An 18355-nucleotide genomic window follows, 5' to 3' on the forward strand; every position below is an offset into this window, starting at 1 on the left:
TTGCCACTCCAGTTTCACCTCTTCAAATGGAAATTAATTGAATTACTATGGGCAGGTTTACATTTCTGTCAATGACACGCATTGACTTTCCTTTTTCTTGGAAGGTTGAGAACTAATCCACTTCACTGTTTCTCATCTCATTAGAGAAGACCATCTGGCATTCACTTACATGAAGTTTAAAACTTTCTGTACTGGAGTAGCTGGTGGTTTATCTCGTCTCTTTGTCTTTTTCCAGTGGCAGTGACGGAGGTCGGCCATGAGTGCCAAAGTGGACACAGAAGCTCTGCCCCAAGAACCTAAAGACCCAGTGATCCCTGACCCCACCCCTAGCGATGAATTCTCCAATGACAATCAGGCAAAGAAGCTACGCACCCAGACCACGACAGCTCTCCTCCTGCCTGGTAAGAGCTGGGAAGACTGCATGGATGTATCAATGATGTATTCAAATTCAGCAGTCCCTCACAGTGTAGTAACCCACTTTTCCCTCCCTATCGCCCTCAGCTGTCCCAGCCCAGGAGGTGGGTGTGGCTCCAGCTGCTGATGCAGGGTTGGGAGCTGCACCTGGAGAGGTGGCCACGCCTCTAGCCGCTCATGTGGGCGGGGCTTGCAGCATTGTCCATGTGCTGGAGTGGAAAGAGGGGATGGCCATTCTACCCAGCAGCGGCCTCAAGGTGACACTATGTAAACTTGTACTTGACAGAGACAGGGTTAAATCAACATTACGATATAAGACTGTGTGTGTTTGGTAAGCTAAAGCCATGGTATTGGCATACGCATATTTTAGCCCACAGGTCTTAGACAGTAACACTTGCAACTTGCATGGTCACAGATCTGACACATTGTCTTGTGTATGTCTGTACAGTTCTGTGTGAGCGAGGTCGCACCTCTGGGTGTGGTCAGCCCAGCTATAACATGCAGAGCTGATCCAACTGCAGGGACTTCTGGGAAGTCTGCAGATGCAGAGACCAAACCCACTGACCGAACAGGTGAGCAGCAGGCAGCCTCACTGTAGCAGGACAGGAGGGCCACTGTGTCCACTATGTGATCATAAACTAAAGCAATACTTTTCTCCAAAATTTATGTCTGTTATTTTGTTGGGGTCCCACCTCCTGTTTGTTCTGGCAGTATCTCCAGCACCTCTCTTCTCACTCCTGCTTCTCTGCAGATGTGCTTCCCCACAGTTCTGTTCAGGGCTCGGCTGTGGAGCAGCTCCACGACAGACCGATCAAGACAGAGCCGGAGGTCCAGGGATTTCTGGGAGGTGCAGTCCGAAGGGAGGGCTGTGAGCCGCTGATGCAGAGAACCTACCCAGCAGAGCTACGCAGGGAGCCAATGACAGAGAAGTAAGAGAACAGCGCACTTGGACAGCCCTGTGCAAGTGCGTACACACACAGACACACACACACAGACTCCTGTTGGCTCTTCCTTCAGGAGGAGCGTGAAAGCCTACAGGCCTGAGCATGCGCACAAACACACACAGACACACCCACTAACACACACACACACTCCTGTGGGCTCTTCATTCAGGAGGAGCGTGGGCGTGGAGAAGGTCCCGGCAGGGGGCAGGGTGTCGTCTTTGAACCCTGAACTGCTAAAGCCCATGAAGAAGAGGAAGAGGAAGGAGTACCTGAGTCCGTCCGAGGAAGACTCTGACCTGGATGCCCTGGTGAGGGAGCGGCGGTTCCCAGTAGTCACACAGTAACATGCAGCAGGATGTGGAGGTCTGACACGTGCCATTTGATTTCAGGAGGAGAAGATGGAGCTGGACATGAAGGCAGAGGACAGACACCACAGAGCAGGTAAGGCTCATTTGGGCCATTTGCTGATTCACCCATTCATGGATTGATTCATCCATGGTTCAGCCATGTCTGTGTGTGCGACCCGGACCGCAGGTGCTGGAGATGGGAAGGAGGAGCCATGGACCTGGGCTCTCTACCTAGAGGAGCAGAAAGCGGTTGCAGCTCCAGTCAAGCTCTTCCAGGAGGTCTGTGTCATTTCCTGCTTATCGCTCTCCTGGTGCTGAGCTGTGTGTTGTATTGTACTGACAAGGCCTGTAGCTCCATGAAAAGGTCTGTTTGAAGTTTTTCGTGATGTATTTTCAATTAAATGTGTGTCTATAAATTGTGTGTGTGTATCTGTGTGTGTAGTCTCAGAGAGTCCCCCAGTGTAAGAGCGGTTTCCGGCAAGGGATGAAACTGGAGGGCATTGACCCCCAGCACCCTTCCATGTACTTCGTCCTAACAGTGGCCGAGGTAGGTCTTCATAAACACTGCTTCTATAGCCCTTTATACTGTATCAGCATTTTTATCCTCTCCACTGCTTTCACACTACTCATGCACAGGGGCGCTGGCAGGAATTTTGGGCCCTATGAAAAAAAGTTTATCATTTATATTAGTTATTATATTTTTGGTGAATTGTCCCAACTTTTCCCCCCTATACGGCGCCCCTGCTCATGCACTAAGGATGATCCCTGCTAGTTCAAATCAAGCAGAGAACAAGAGGAGAGATACACCAAAAAAGGATGAGGCAGAGAGAGAAAGAGAGGAGGGAGTAAGAGAATGAGAGGAAAAGGTTTCACACATAGACTCCCTGGGGCGTTCTAGGTGTGTGGTTACAGGCTACGCCTCCATTTCGACGGCTACTCTGACTGCCATGACTTCTGGGTAAATGCCAACTCCCCGGACATCCACCCCGCCGGATGGTGTGAGAGCACGGGACACAAACTCTACACCCCCAAAGGTGAAGTGCTGCTGGGCTTGGGGGGAGAGGGGGGGGGGGGGGGGGGGCTGTTGTGTCCTGATACTGAGCCGCAAACCAGTATTTGTGTGTGTGTGTTTGCTCCCCAGGTTGTAAGGAGGAAGAGTTTACCTGGGCCAACTATCTGAGGATGACTAAAGCACAGTCCGCCCCCAAGGATTTGTTTGCCAGTGCTGGCAGGGTACGTTTCCCAGCACTCTGCTCTCATTACGCAACATAGACCTTCATGACCTTTGGATGTGTGTGTGTGTTTGTCAGACTGACATGGACTGCGGGTTCGAGGTGGGCATGAAACTAGAGGCGGTCGACCGTATGAATCCCTCGCTCATCTGCGTAGCCACGGTAACCGACGTGGTGGACAAGCGCTTCCTGGTTCACTTTGACAACTGGGATGACACCTATGACTACTGGTGAGGCTCTGCCAACTCTGTTGCAACCTGCCAGAAACTGGAAATTACCCCTGTAAACAAGGAAGTGAGGTCATGGCCACAGCCATTGTACAGCCCGGTTATAGCCTGGTCGTCTTGTACCTGATAGGTCAGTCTCACCTTCTGTCTTTGACGTAGGTGTGATGCCAGCAGCCCATACATCCACCCCATTGGCTGGTGCCAGGAAAGGAACCTCCCCCTCACGCCACCGCAGGGTGAGTCTAGCCAGTTAATGGTGTGTCATCTTTGTTCCAACCTGACCAACCCTAATGGTAGGAGTCTATCCTTTGTCCCGCGTGACTTGAGACATAATTATGTGTAGCTGTTTAGCGCAGAGTACAGGCTCTCTGACTCACACAGTGATACAGATATGACAGTGTGGTTCTGTCTGGTCAGACTACCCAGATCCAGGACGCTTCTCCTGGACTCGGTACCTAGATGAGACCGGTTCCACCGCAGTGTCTGCTGAGAACTTCACGGTGGTGAGTATATTTCTGTCACTTTGGGAGCCAGGACATTCAGTCAGACAGGATATACCATTTTACATTACATTTACATTTAGTCATTTAGCAGACGCTCTTATCCAGAGCGACTTACAGTAAGTACAGGGACATTCCCCCGAGGCAAGTAGGGTGAAGTGCCTTGCCCAAGGACACAACGTCATTTGACACGGCCGGGAATCAAACCAGCGACCTTCTGATTACTAGCCCGATTCTCTAACCGCTCAGCCACCTGAATACCAGCGCACTACTGAACCTGGACAGTAGCAGAACCTATAACCAAACTTATTATCATGAGGTAATACAGGGGGGCTGGAGTGTGGGAGCTTTAAGATCTGGGATGGGTGTCTGTGATGCTCTGTGATGTGTAATGTTTGTTTACTTGATTGTGTTGTTTTATTTCCTTATATTGTCAGCGGCCAGCACATGGTTTCCTGCCCCAGATGCGTCTGGAGGTTGTGGACAAGAGGAGCCCTGGTCTGATCAGGGTGGCCACAGTGGAGGAGGTGGACACACACCGCATCAAGGTTGGTGTGTGTGTGTATATGTGGTGTCTGCAAAACCAGAACTTTTTGTGATGTAATATTTGAGATAAGATGTTGCTGTACTGTGTACAGTGTAAACACAGACTGTTCCTTGGTATTGTTGGCACAGTTAGCACGGCGAATGGTCCTCCTTGATTTATCTGCTGCACTTATTCTATGAACCTTTGTATGTCGCTCTCGATAAAAAATGTCTACCGAATGAATAAATGTCAAATGTATACTTGTGTGTCCTGTCTTCCCCCTGTCTAACCAGGTTCACTATGATGGCTGGAGTCACATGTATGATGAGTGGATGGACTCTGACAATGGGGACCTTCATCCTGTGGGCTGGTGTGAGAGCACAGGTCACCCCCTGAAGGTGCCCCCCCGAGAATCCAAAACACAGCAGCCCCCAGGTAACAGCCTCCACACTGTACCGCATCTTATGAAACGGTATCATCCAGTGCTGCTGAACTAGTTTCATAGGTCTCCATCTCTACCTCTAAACCGTGTAGCTTTGTGAACCTTCCTGATGTCACCAGAAGTATTCATTTTCCCTCCAGTGAATGGAGGGAATCGCTAAGCTTTCAACTTAGCGATTTTACGTCAGTGATTCCTGTTTGTGTCCTCTTAATAGCTTTCATTGACTACTTCTATGCCCTCTTTATGTACGGGTGTGTTATGTACGTGTGTGTGTGTGCATGTGTGTGTATGTATGTGTGTCTATGCGTGTTTATGCATCCATGTGTGCGTGCGTGTGTATGCATGCGTTCGTGTGTAAAGGTCCCAGGGAACCCACCACTACAGGTCAGTCCAGTTACCCCTCCATGGCCTGTAAAAGCCTCAGCCACCCCAGAAGCACCAAGTACAGCTTCCACCACAGGTCAGCCTGTCCACAGCCTCACTCCTTCTAGCACTGCCACCCTGCCATAACTGGAGCTCTCCAATTCCAGTAGAAGTGTGGAACCGTGTTCTGAAATATCTTTAAAGCAGTACAATGCATGTATTTCTCCCATTCCTTTGTTACTTCGAAAGTACTTTGTATGTTAATAGGGATTGAACACCAAATGGACAGTGTATTTCATCAGGTTCAGATTGTGCTTTCTGATTTGCTGAGGGAGTCAGTCTTTCTGTGTCACTCAGGAAGTGTCCCACACCGGGGTGTGACGGCTCGGGCCATGTGACTGGTCGGTTCACTGCGCATCACTGTCTGTCAGGCTGCCCGTTGGCTGAGAGGAACCAGGGTCGGCTGAAGGCAGACCTATCAGACACAGAAGCGGGTGGGGCTAAAAGGAACCTGCTGGTCTTTGGCCAGAGGGCCAAGAAGTCCCGCTACGGCAGGTAACCACACACACACATACACGCGTGCCTGTATACACACACACACACACACACACAGGTAGATGGCTGAGAGCGAGAAAATTATTGTGTGTGTTTGTGTGTGTGAGAGAGCAGGTGTTCAGGACTTCTACATAACCCACTACCCCTTAAAGGCCATATGGCAGGTTTATTTTTCCAACGAATTTGCGCTATTTGGTTGTTGGTAATACACATTTAAACTGTTATCCATTGTATTTGATGTTGTTGGGTGTCACAAATGGAATATAATACGAAAAAGTAGCTACTTTTTGCAATGATTCTTCTTTCCCCCACAGTGCATTGCATGACGTCACGTTGGGGAGACGACAGACCAATGCCCGCTTTGAGACAATTGAAATCGATTAGAAATAAACACTAGGCTAGTACCAGAGAATGTCTAATATGGGCTCTGCTAGTACCATCAAAACGTGGGACATTTAATCGAAATGTGTTTACAACGTCTGGGAAAATAGTTAATTGGGGATGATCTTGGGGGGATTTTACAGATGGGACTGGCAAGTTAGCCCATAGCTAGCCCATAGCTAGCATGATGTCTTATATTTCTAGATCTAAATTCCTCCAAAAAAGTTCGGAAACGTTATTTCGGTTGATTATTCCTCCCCTTCAATAATACCAATTGGTAATTGTATTTAATATAGTTGGAAAGCCTGATTAGTCACCTTTACAACGAGTTAGGCTACACCTTGTAAGCATCGTGCATTCGTGGAATGAGCAACACAGCTAACCGTGTGGGTACCGGCCCCCCCAAAATTGCCAAAATCCCCTGCAATATTCTTCTGTTGGTATTCACTCTCGTTTTGAGCTTCAAGTGGGATCAGCTTGGGCGTGCTGTAAGTGTCAGAGTGACCAACGCAAACATGTTGGCTGACTTGCGACAAATCCTGGTTGAGGAATGGGATGCCATCCCACTACAGTGTGTGACCAGGCTGGTGACCAGCATGAGGAGGAGATGCCAAGCTGTTGTGGCTACGTATGGATCTTCCACATGCTACTGAGGTCCCTGACTGTGTAAAATGAATAAAGTGTAAAAATTGCCAATATGTGTTGTTTTGACCTTATTACTGTGGGAGTGCAATCATCCAATCCACCAAGCAACTTAAAACGAGAGTGAATAACAACAGAAGAATATTGCAGGGGATTTTGGCACATTATTTTGGCCGCTACCCACACGGTTAGCTGTGTTGCTCATTCCACGAATGCACGATCCTTACAAGTTGTAGCTCGTGGTAAAGGTGTCTAATCAGGCTTTACAACGATATGAAATACAATACCAATTAGTATTATTGAAGGGGAGGAATAATCGACCGAAATAACGTTTTGAGGAGTTTAGATAAGTTTACCGGTAGTAGCCTACTAGTCTACTTATCTGAATTACAGCTAACGACATGATTGTCCGGGACACGTGTACTTTTTCTTTAGCAAGTCACAGTATTTCCAAGCCCGATAGTGTAACTGAGAAGACGCAGTAAATAAGTCCTCTTTTAAGCAATAAGCCCCGTTCAAGAGATATTGGGACGAAGCTGCAATACAGTAGGCCTACATAACAGAAAGTGTTTTATTCTGCAGAAATTGTGTAAATTTTTAATATAATAAATAACATTTTGTATAACACCTCAATTATTATCATTTGTATAATATTACAGCTCATCTTCGTTGGTCAAAGGCACAATTTTTACCCGGACGCGACTCTTGTGCATGGAAAAGTGAAACGTAAATGTAGGATAGGCCCTACTTGTCCAAAGGACAAGTGCCTCAAAAAGTTCATGTCAGGCCCTGGTCACTGTCACTATAAAGAAAACGTTGACTTTCACTCGGTGCTATTCACTGACAGTAAAAATGTTTTGTATATGTGCACTGCTGTTCGTAGACTAGCTCCTCGTTGCTGCGTTGCTAAATGATAGCAGCTCACCAGGACACTCTCCTCGGACCATCCATTTAATTGGCTTTGACGGTCATCAGGTCTCGGCAATTCCTCACTTGCCCTCTCATATCTACTTGGTTCAAAGTTATACGGCGGCGGGCCATCATACACATTAGTGTTTTTTGCCACCTCTTCTTCATCCCTGTCAGTCGCCATATAGTTCTAGTACTAGGCTGAGGCTACTCTCCACTCTCTCCACGACTCCCCAACGTGACGTCATCGCCGAATTGCGCTAATATGCTAATGCTAACACCAAAAACTGGTCTTTAACACCATTTGGAGACACCATTTGGAGATATTTTAAATGATATACATATCTTGAGTGCTTCATGTACCCATTAATCAACAGTAGTGTTTAACCTGCCACGCTTTAACATCCACTTTTCCCTCATTCTCCTCTCCTTCTTTCCTCTCCTCTTCCAAAGGATTGGCCGACCTCCGAAATACAGAAAGAATCAGCAGAGAACATACCAGTGTGAGTATCCTAGCTGTACGCCTGTCATTGGCACTGTGTGTACATTAAGAATGTGATGTTATCTATCACTATTTTCCACTGCAATTCTGTGTGTGCGTGTTTGCCTGCCTGTGTCGTAGCAATGGCCTCGGAAGGCGTGTATCCATCTCTGTTCATGTCGGGCCTGTCGTGCCCACCAGACCGCCCCCTGTCTCTGTGCTGGGAGCAGCACTGCAAGCTGCTCCCTGGAGTCCAGGGAATACACGCCAGCCAAGTGGCCGCCTGGAAAGTAGAGGAGGTAACACACATAACACAGACAGGCTCTCACTCTGCGACACACAACACCCAGATATTGACTTAACCCTTGTGCTGCCTTCGGGTCACATGACCCAAAGGTTCATAACGAATCATCGTTGTGTTTACCCAATTTTACCCAATACAAAAACAAATAAAAATAATTTTCTTTTAACCTTCGCAATGTGGGGGGTCTGAGACAGCCCAACGGTTAAAAGAAAATGCTTCACTTTGTTTTTGTATGCGGTAAAGTTGTCGCAATACGACGGTGGGTCACAACGACTGATGGGTCAGAATGACCCGAAGATAACACAAGAGTTAAACTGACTCTGTTTTACACCAGCCTCTCCCCACTGTGTTAAGGTCTTGGTTGTGTTTGTGTCCCAGGTGTTTGAGTTTGTCCAGAACCTGATTGGCTGTGAGGAGCAGGCACGTCTCTTCAAAGAGGAAGTAAGTGTAGCTGTGGAGCACACAGGACTCAGACACTACAAAGACCTAGGCCTTTACCTTGATGACTGACTGAATACGAACATGTTTCATTTTGTTACCTGTGGCCAACGGTCTCTTAGGTTTGTTGATCTCCTGTCTGGGTGTCTTGCTGCTCCTGTTGAAACTCGGCTCCATGTCGTTGTCTGTAGATGATTGATGGGGAGGCCTTCCTATTGCTTACCCAGACGGACATCGTCAAGATCATGAGCATCAAGCTGGGTCCTGCCCTCAAGATCTCCAATGCTATACTGATGTTCAAGAGCACCGACGAGGGCCTCAAGTGACCGACTGTCAGCCGCCAATCATTACGTGCCAAATCCATTCCAAATCCCCCTCACCCCTGTCATGTGTTTGGTGTTGGGAACCCATCAGAGTGGGAGGGTGGGAGGGAGGGAGGCATGGAGGTAGTTAGGGAGGGAGAGAGGGAGGGAGGGAGGGAGGCATGGAGGTAGTTAGGGAGAGAGGGAGGGAGGGGGGGGGGGGAAGGGAGGGCCAGGGAAGTGTGGGGGACAGAGAAGAGAGAAGAACGTGGACATGGAATGTGGTAAAAGTGAGGAAGCTGAGCTGCTTCACAGCTTGTGCAATAACAGGTCCGGACAGCGCTGAACTGTTGACCTTCCTGTCTGTGTGAGTAGACTAGTCGGTGTGTGAACATCAGATATAGAAGAGGATTCAAATGTTCAAATTGTTGTAGTTTTTTTTCTTTATGCAAAATATGAGGAGTTATTTTTGTGACTGTAACTGAAGAAAAATGTAAATGAGAATGTTGACTGATATTTCGGCACATTGTGAATGCCAGGGTATTAACCATGCTGCTGTTTATGTAATTATAATAAACACTAGGTGGAGCAAATACCCCAGTTTTAGAACTAGGAAGTTTCTCAAGCACTGAGTGTATTTCCATGACACAAAACAAATGGAGAGTTAAAGTTTCAAAATGTTTACATTTTCTGTCAGACATGACTAATTGTTTTGATATTATTTGGTAAATTCAGGTTATTGGAAGTGAATCTTACAAGGGCTCTGGCTTTTTAGAATAGAACCAATGTGTGTCTCTGGTGGGCTACATGTGTGTCAAAATGTCTTTGGGTCAACATGCCATTATTTCCATATGAACAAATAAATGTCCAGTTATGTCCGCCTGACCTGCTTTTGGAACAATTGGCCAATATTTAGTCAGGACATATCTACCTGTAAATATGTGCGTGTGTGTGTGCGTGCGCGCGCGTGTGAAAGAGAGAGCTGTATATGGGTGTACGGTTTATGGGTACGTTTGTAGACTATTGACTATAAACCTACCCATGATGGTTTGTTTAGCCTACTTTGTATAATATTCCCCTACTGCCTGTATTGTCATCAAAAGTATGTGGTGGTGGCAACTTTTAACGAACACAGTTCTTTATTTCCATCTTCTTATCTTATATATTGTACTGCGCAGGCTTGCGCCTTATCCAACTAATGCCTGGTAAACAGTTGATTAACACCAATCCAACTAACGCAACATCTTTCGCGTCGTATTTGTTTTAGCGTAAATGTTTGCCATTCGCACAAGAAAAGGTGTTACATTGGTGACAACTAGTCTCTACGTATGTGTGGACATTCTCTCTGGTTATGACTCTGTAGTCGAAGTATTTGTGTGGGGATCATGTTAAGAAAGAGTGAGTGAGAGAGAGAGTGCAAGTAAGTGCGAGAGAGCTCTCCGCCCCCTCGGTTTAACGTTTCATCAATGATTCACTTTTCTCTTCGGAACCACCCTTTCATGACGTGACCTCTACGGAGCTTTGCTATCTTTGATGATGCAGGCAAGGCAGCAGCACTCCGAGCTGTCTTCGACACACGGCCCACCGGAGCTCGCCCCAGACAGTTCACCGACTTCGCTTCCCTGACTCCACCTGTATCAGCCACAGGTAAGTTCTTCACACCGCGTCATGAAAAGTTGCTATTATAGTATATAACTTAAGAACTAGAAATACATATACACCATAACCATATATAGAAATTCAGTAGGTTATGTAAATGCTTAGAGAGTTAACTTATTCGTAGAACTATAGAACGTTTGTCAAATAGGAGCGCCTATGGGGCCCGAGTCCGTTGGAATCCAGACTGCTGAGATTCGAGAATAGCTTTTAGACTGTTCTGATTTCATTAGGTTTTTAATGATATTAACTGAGACTGTGTCAAGGACTTCCAAATGGTCTAAAGACTGATGCTAAACCTGTTATACCTCTAATGGAGAAAGGGTGTCCTGTGGAACAATAATGATGAGACAGAGTCAAGCGTTAGATGGACTATAGCAGAGATGAAAATCCCTTTAGGCCTGTCGGCAACTGTTGAGGTGAGGTCTGGAATCAACATGAATCTTGATAAGGGTAACTTAAGCTGTCCCACAGATGTATTCACATAAGACAAACACGCACACACACCTGCACGCACATACCTGAGAATGGCTGTTTACCATGGAAACATGTCTAATGATATGTAGTCCTCAAAGAGAGAGCGTCCTTCATTCTGCCTGCATTCAAATAACCAAACTCAGACCAAACCAGATCCACCAGTTTTTTAGGGACAAACTGGCATAAGGGACCAGCAGCCATGTCAAACGCACACATACACACTTGCGCACACACACACATACACACACAGCACTCAGGCAGTTACTAACACATGCTCTTACCTTAGGCTCCATGTCGGTTGCTGTTTTTTAAACAAAATGTTTATTCTCGGGTCCTCTTTCGGTTGTGTGTTCCGTGTAATATTTGTTTGTATGCAGGGCAGTGGTTAAGTTTCCATTGGATATGTAAATGTATTAAAATGATATTCTGTTCTAGTAGACTCTGATGTAAGCGCCTCAGTGGGCAAGGAATGGACCAGGACCATGGCACATTGTAACCCAGTAAGTCTCTCCAGCATGTCAAAGACTGGCCCTTCTGGCCCCCAACCACAGACCTCAGCAGAATGTGGTACCTGCAGCTAAGTCAAAAGAGGGCCTGTAGTCACCTCTCCTGCTCTGACACTTACCACAGGGCCCAGCTCCTGTAGAGAATCTCTACTGAGTGATATTAGATTGTGTCTGGGCCAGTGCTCCAGTGCTCATGGATATAGGTGTGAGTGTATTTGTATTGCATCTCCCCTCTAATGGGACCACTGACTGTTTCCATGACATCAGCTCCTTCTCTGTTAACTCTGCCTTGTCTGAGTTTTTGTGTGTATTTTCCAGCACAGATCACCATCCTCCTCTAGTGATGAAGTCAACCTGGGGCCCTCTGCTAACCCACAGTATGTACCCAAAGTCTGATTTTATCAGACTTCATGAGACTGTTGTCTTCCTTGTGGTCGCAGCTTAATTTTTTTAAGACCAAACTGCTTTCCCAGTTGTGTTATGTAATAGTGACGGGTGAAAAAAGGATAATGTTGTGCTCTCTTGAACTGAATGATTCTAGTCAGACCGTTAATGTGTAATGCACTGAATTGGGTTATCATGATATGTGATACCACCATCTGTATGACACCTATCTGTCACATTCCTGTTTATTTTAGCGCCAAGCCCACTGACTTTGACTTCCTGGCCGTCATTGGTAAAGGGACCTTCGGAAAGGTGAGCGAGAAAGAAAGAAAGAGAGAATGCAGTATGTTCATCTGATAAAGAGCTTTGTCTTAAATTATTAACTTGGCTCACCTGGAAGTAAATAATGCCTCAGGTAAAACGAGTGTGAAAAAGAATGAGAAACCCAGAAAATAGCACACATCATGTGCTGACGTTGTCCTTCAGTTACTCAGAAGGTTCAGGGTGTTGTCTTTCTGAGAGGCCAGACCATGTTAAAGTAAACAGGAAGTACTCCCCCTCTCACCCTTCTACCTGAGCAGTTAGCCATGGTCAAACTATAGTGTGTGTTTCCCGTCTTCTGTGTGTCTTGCATCTAATGTTGTGTTCAGGAGTTCCTTTGTGGGACAGGGAAGCTCTTTGCGGTATAAAAAAAATACATTTTGCTCACCCGATTGAATGTGGATCTGTTGCGATACATTGTTAAAAAATAAGACATCACATATTCTGATTCACACTCACAAATACTGTCTTGGAACCGTTCTATGTTGAGGGTAACACAACTAACTTATGTTCTCCACGCAGGTCCTGCTCGCCAAACTCAAAGCCGACAACAAATTCTATGCTGTCAAAGTTCTCCAGAAGAAGGTCATCCTGAAGAAGAAAGAGGTAGGTCTAGTAAGACCCACCCGAGGGTCACAGTGGTGCTAAGCAGTGAGGTGAGAGGTCAGGGGAACATGGAGACCAGAGAGAGAGAGAGACCAGGTCTGGAAGATCATCCCCTGTGCCACTCTCCAGTCTGCAGTCTTTGTGTCTGAGGAAAGATGTGTGTTTTTGAGATTATCTAATCTGATCTGGAGGGTGCCCTGTGTTCTGGATTGTGTCCTGCTCTTTGTCCTTAGGCAGAGTTTTACAGCGTGTTGTCTGTCTTAAGGGCTCGAGGAGGGGGTTGTGGGTGGTGGTGGTGGTGGGGGGGGGGGGGGGGGGGTATTGGTACTTGCCCATGTCTCCCAGCACCACATGGATGTTCAGGATCCACTGATCAGATCCTGTGTTTATTACTGTGAGGTGGAACCAGTTCAGCGCTGTGCTAAATAACTGTCTCATCCCAGACTCCATTAATGGGAATGTTTACCTCTATGTTGTCACACTGTGAGAGGCTAACTGTCAGGACCATAAACGTAGGTTATCAACTCAAGTGTTTAAACCGGGACTTTTCCCTCTCTCATTCACAGTGATTTAGGTAAATAACAGGACACAGTAAGAGTGCAAGGCAGTCCCTTTCTCTCGCTTTCTGTGTCTACTCTCTCACTATGCCTCTCTCTCCCTTCTCTCTTTTGTACGCAATTCCATAGTCATCCTTAACCACTCTTTCTTAAGTGTGTACTGGCACACTATTGCACACAATCGAGTGATAGCAAGGAGTCCCCAGCCCTGTTAACAGTCCAGAAGGATTTGGACATATTCAGGGCAGACGGACTGCTGCAAACCATGCAAGACCATGACACCAACGGGGACAGAGAGAGATCTGTGCCCTGCTGACGAGCCTCCTCGTGTCTCCTGGTTCAATACTGCTTTGTGTCCATCAACACCACCCTCCCCACCACCACCACCACTACTCCCGCTTTAGTTCCACTCCTCACCCCTTCTCCTCCTCCTCCACCCACCCATCCCCACCCCACACACTTCCACCCGTTCCCCTCCCCTCCTGCAGCAAAAGAACATCATGGCAGAGAGGAACGTCCTCTTGAAGAGCCTTAAACACCCCTTCCTGGTGGGGCTCCACTACTCCTTCCAGACCCCAGAGAAGCTCTACTTCGTCCTGGACTACGTCAATGGAGGCGAGGTAGGCCCGCAGCCACACAAACACACACATACACGTGTCATGTAACTCGGTCATGTAGGTCTCTGCAGCAACACCCCTGAATCTCCTTTCAGGCCTACTACCACACACCAGTGTTCATGGAAGTCTACCGTGTCTCTCCAGAGTTTTAAAGATCTAGTCTGCCTCAGTTAAACTCACAAATGCCTCTGTTAAACTCACAGATACCTATTTTCCAGATCTTGCATTGTACTGACTCTAAGTTGGTGATGCCACCACTCGCTAATGGTTCCTGTCTGGGTTAAGTGTTGCTATGGCAGGTGAAGAGGTCTGACCACTGATCAATTCTGAAGGATACCGGACTGTAACAATGTTCCTAATAAGTAATCCTTTATTTAGATTTAATGAGACAGGAGGAAGGCCAGCATGCTTCCAAGACTTTGTACTGAGTCCAGTACAAAGCCACGTTTCTGTACAGACTCTATACTTCTGCTAGTTAAGTTTCAGCCTTGTGGAAACTGTGGAAGTATTAGAATCAGAATCAGAATGGGTTTTATTCGCCATGAAAGTTTGCACAGACAAGGAATTTGCTTTGGCAGGAAGGTGCAAACATTAAACATATAGGAATCTAAAATTTCAATATGAGGACTAACTATAATAAGGGTACAAAACTAGCAATACTAAGTGGAATTAGATTTTTTTTTTTTTACTATACAATAAAATATAAAAAAAAATATAAGTTGCAGTAATTTACAATATAAAAATAAAAATATTACAAAAAATACAAATGGTACAAGATTGTATTGTGCAGTGCAAAGAGCAGTGCATTAGTCTAGTCCAGTCACAGTCATGACCCCGTACAGGAAGAGTTCTAGTTTAGTCATACCCCAGCCCCGGCCCCAGCCCTATCTTTTAGTCCTTCACCATTCTAGAATGAGACTGTGTACTAGTGGTTATGTCACATGGTTGTAGCCCAGGGCACAGCTGAATAAACATCTCTCTTTGTCGGTCTCTCTCTCACACACACACTTTTGTTTCTCTGTGTTCTCTGTCCTCCTCCAGCTGTTCTTCCACCTGCAGAGAGAGAGGTGCTTCTCTGAGCCCAGAGCCAGGTTTTATGCTGCTGAGGTGGCCAGCGCTATCGGCTACCTCCACTCCCTCAACATCGTTTACAGGTCTCTCTCTCTCTCTTTCTGTATCTCTCTCTGTATCTCTCCCTCTCTTTCTGTCTCTCTCTCTCTGTATCGCTCTCATAAACACACACACACAATCACACCCCTCAAACACTCAGAAATGCTTGCGCACACACACACTTTGAAACTTTTTTCTTTGTATCAATTGTAGAGATCTGAAGCCAGAAAACATACTCTTAGATTCTCAAGTAAGTCCTTTTCCTAGATGTGCCTCAGTGCTCCCTTCAGATGACATCAACGCACATTCCTATAATGCATTATAAATCACATCACAGATTGAGTGTGTGTTTTGTGTTCCAGGGCCACGTGGTGCTGACAGACTTTGGGCTGTGTAAAGAAGGGGTGGAGCCAGAGAGCACCACCTCTACCTTCTGTGGAACCCCAGAGGTGAGACCATGCCCCTCAGGATTTCAACTATCAACTATCAGGAAGTCAAAGGATTCATTTGAAGTAACTCTATACTGACCCAAGTCAAGTCAGTTTATTTATAAAGCACATTTAAAAACAGCCAACGCCGACCAAAGTGCTGTACAAAGTTATCAACTGAGGCAAACAACAATAAATAGAAACAACAGACAAACAAAACAATTAAGCACGAGTGACCCTAAACTGACTCGAAAGCCAAAGAATAAAAATACGTTTTAAGACGGGACTTAAATGTCTCGGTGATGGGGGATGACCTGATAAAGATGGGCAATTTATTCCACAGACTAGGGGCCACAACTGAAAAGGCACGATGACCTTTTGTTTTCATCCGAGTCTGTGGAATGGCTAAAAGGAACTGGTTCGATGATGTAAGGGGCCTGGAAGTGTGATAAGGAGATCTGAAATGTACAATGGAGCCAATCCATGTAAAGCTTTAAAAACAAGTAACAACACCTTAAAACCTAGCACTAAACAGACGCATTCTGGTAAAACATGTCTAGTTACTTGTGGATGTCTGTGTGTGTGTGCGTAGTACCTAGCCCCTGAGGTCCTGAGGAAGGAGCCTTATGACAGGACAGTGGACTGGTGGTGTTTGGGAGCTGTGCTGTATGAGATGATCTACAGTCTGGTCAGTCTCATCCATCTGTCTGTCTATATATCCATCCATCCATCTCTCTATGTATCCATCCATCCAGCTATCTCTCTATATATCCATCCATCTATCTATATAACCATCCATGCATCTATCTATATATCAATCCATCTATTTCTCCATAATTCCATCTATCTAAAGAGACTGACTGAGAGACAAAAATGGTTGTTCCATTATTTCAATCACTAATGTATTAGCAAATTTAACTAGATGATTGATGGTGAAACATAATCCCCCCCCAGCCTCCGTTCTACAGTCGCGACGTGTCTGAGATGTATGACGGGATCCTGCACAAGCCCCTCCCCCTGCCCCCGGGGAAGTCTGACGCCCTGTGCAGCCTCCTCCTGGCTCTGCTGCAGAAGGACCAGCGCAGACGCCTTGGGGCCATCGCAGACTTTGTGAGTCTCAGCATCACACCTGGGTTCATTACTGTTGCCAATCCTGTCCAATACTTGGCTCTTGATTTAGATTTCCCTGTGAGGAAAATACAAATATATTTAGTACTTTCAAGGAATGGAGTTAGTCATGTCCTGTGGGTTAATGGAACTAGCATGGACCAGGTGCACTTTCCTGTCTCTCTAATATACCTTCAGCCTCTTCTCTGTATGTTCCTGGACTGTGTGCTGTGTTTGTCTCCAGCTGGAAATAAAGAACCACATGTTTTTCTCACCAATAAACTGGGATGACCTGTACCACAAGAGGATCACTCCTCCATACAACCCCAACGTTGTGAGTTTCCACACACATGCCTGCACACGCGTTTGCCTCTCAAGTCTCCCCCTCGCATCACCTGTCTGTTTTCCCTGCCCCCCCCCCCACCCTCTCCTCCCTCTTTCAGAAAGGTCCAGCTGACACCCAGCACATTGACCCAGAGTTCACCAGGGAGGTGGTGCCAGGCTCGGTGGGCCGGACTCCAGAGATGACCACCGGTGCCAGCAGCTCCAACGCCTTCAACGGCTTCTCCTACGTCTCCAGTGATGACAGCTACCTCTGAGACCAGGAACCTACACAAGAAAGCATCACACCGTCACTAAATTCACATTTGATCGGGACTTCCTGCTGCCCTGGCATTTCCTTCTTGTTTCTGTATGTTCTTTGTTCTGTGGAAGCAGGGAAGCTGCATTGGCCTCTATAGAACTAGAATGCAAAAGATTCTGTATTCATCTTTCTCTTATGGGTGGACTAGCGGAGCATCCATCTTTGATGTGGACTGTCATCCACAGCAGACACAGATGTGTTGTTGAGGGCAGGAGTAGGCACGTTTTCATGAAGATCGACCTCTGGACTGCTACCCATGTTGCCTGTTTCTATGCTGATAGTCTTAGCTAGGAGTAAAGGTTCTTGAATGCACATTTCAGGACAATTTGGTGTCTTTCACATCTTAGACTGATGTTTAGACATTAAATAACAGACTGAATTATCCTTTCTTGTAGAGTTGGCATGGAGACTTTATCAAATTAATGATTTATCCTGCATGTAAATATTCTTTAGCTACTGTATCTGGAACCAATAAAAACATTGAAAATTAATGTTCTTTTAATGGAACTCAATGTATTGATGTTAATAATTGATTTGGATTGTCTGTATTAATCTAATGTGCAGGGTTCTTTTGTTGTCATGACTATGTTCAGAACCAGGCCTTCAGTGACGCACAGACATGTGTGTACATAGACAACTTTCCTCTCAGTCAGACATCTTGTCGTGAACATTTACCAGGTCTTGAAGATGTGTAAAAGGAACACAGAAGGTGATAGGTTCATAGATTTTGGATGTTTCTATTTTATTGTCAAATAAAACATAACACAATAAAGCAATAAACATGCAAACCACCTAAATGCCTAAAATCAAACTCTACGACAGTATGACAGGGCAAGAACGTGAACTTTTAGAACAGTCTTTTTTTAGCATTAAATAAGGGTAAACACAAGTCTTTTAAATATCTAAAAAACTAATCTGGCAAAACTTTCTGTTAAA

General features: G+C 46.0%; 2 protein-coding genes across 3 annotated transcripts; both read left to right on the forward strand.

The window, feature by feature from the left end:
- Nucleotides 1-256: 256 nt before the first annotated feature.
- l3mbtl1 (L3MBTL histone methyl-lysine binding protein 1) lies at nt 257-9086 on the forward strand. Its single transcript, XM_067240903.1, has 21 exons — nt 257-401; nt 502-671; nt 863-986; nt 1166-1343; nt 1528-1666; nt 1748-1799; nt 1893-1984; nt 2148-2252; nt 2604-2739; nt 2847-2938; nt 3016-3167; nt 3324-3400; nt 3582-3667; nt 4102-4212; nt 4484-4625; nt 4993-5092; nt 5353-5550; nt 7936-7985; nt 8105-8262; nt 8646-8708; nt 8897-9086. Exons 1-21 carry the CDS (start codon nt 257-259, stop codon nt 9029-9031), a joined length of 2505 nt encoding a protein of 834 aa, XP_067097004.1. The 3' UTR covers nt 9032-9086.
- A 1469-nt stretch (nt 9087-10555) lies between these two features.
- On the forward strand, nt 10556-17919 carry sgk2a (serum/glucocorticoid regulated kinase 2a). 2 transcript variants are annotated; one of them, XM_067240219.1, is made up of 13 exons: nt 10556-10654; nt 11576-11640; nt 11965-12023; nt 12285-12342; nt 12874-12957; nt 14003-14134; nt 15173-15285; nt 15455-15491; nt 15604-15690; nt 16262-16357; nt 16624-16779; nt 17021-17110; nt 17220-17919. In XM_067240219.1, exons 2-13 carry the CDS (start codon nt 11623-11625, stop codon nt 17373-17375), a joined length of 1086 nt encoding a protein of 361 aa, XP_067096320.1. In that variant the 5' UTR covers nt 10556-10654; nt 11576-11622; the 3' UTR covers nt 17376-17919. The 2 variants fall into 2 exon arrangements, with proteins under 2 accessions (XP_067096320.1, XP_067096319.1); XM_067240218.1 differs by having other exon boundaries at nt 10560-10654; nt 11579-11640.
- Nucleotides 17920-18355: the final 436 nt, after the last annotated feature.

Source organism: Osmerus mordax, chromosome 7 (genome assembly GCF_038355195.1).
Source record: "Osmerus mordax isolate fOsmMor3 chromosome 7, fOsmMor3.pri, whole genome shotgun sequence".
NCBI classification, from domain to species: domain Eukaryota; kingdom Metazoa; phylum Chordata; class Actinopteri; order Osmeriformes; family Osmeridae; genus Osmerus; species Osmerus mordax.

Coding starts and splice junctions, on each gene's coding strand:
- l3mbtl1 (XM_067240903.1), top strand. CDS start 257: ATGAGTGCCAAAGTGGACACAGAAGCTCTGCCCCAAGAACCTAAAGAC. Junction 1,985..2,147: donor CAGTCAAGCTCTTCCAGGAG/GTCTGTGTCATT, acceptor CTGTGTGTGTAG/TCTCAGAGAGTCCCCCAGTG. Junction 4,626..4,992: donor CAAAACACAGCAGCCCCCAG/GTAACAGCCTCC, acceptor TCGTGTGTAAAG/GTCCCAGGGAACCCACCACT.
- sgk2a (XM_067240219.1), top strand. Junction 12,343..12,873: donor GTAAAGGGACCTTCGGAAAG/GTGAGCGAGAAA, acceptor TTCTCCACGCAG/GTCCTGCTCGCCAAACTCAA. Junction 12,958..14,002: donor TCATCCTGAAGAAGAAAGAG/GTAGGTCTAGTA, acceptor CCCCTCCTGCAG/CAAAAGAACATCATGGCAGA.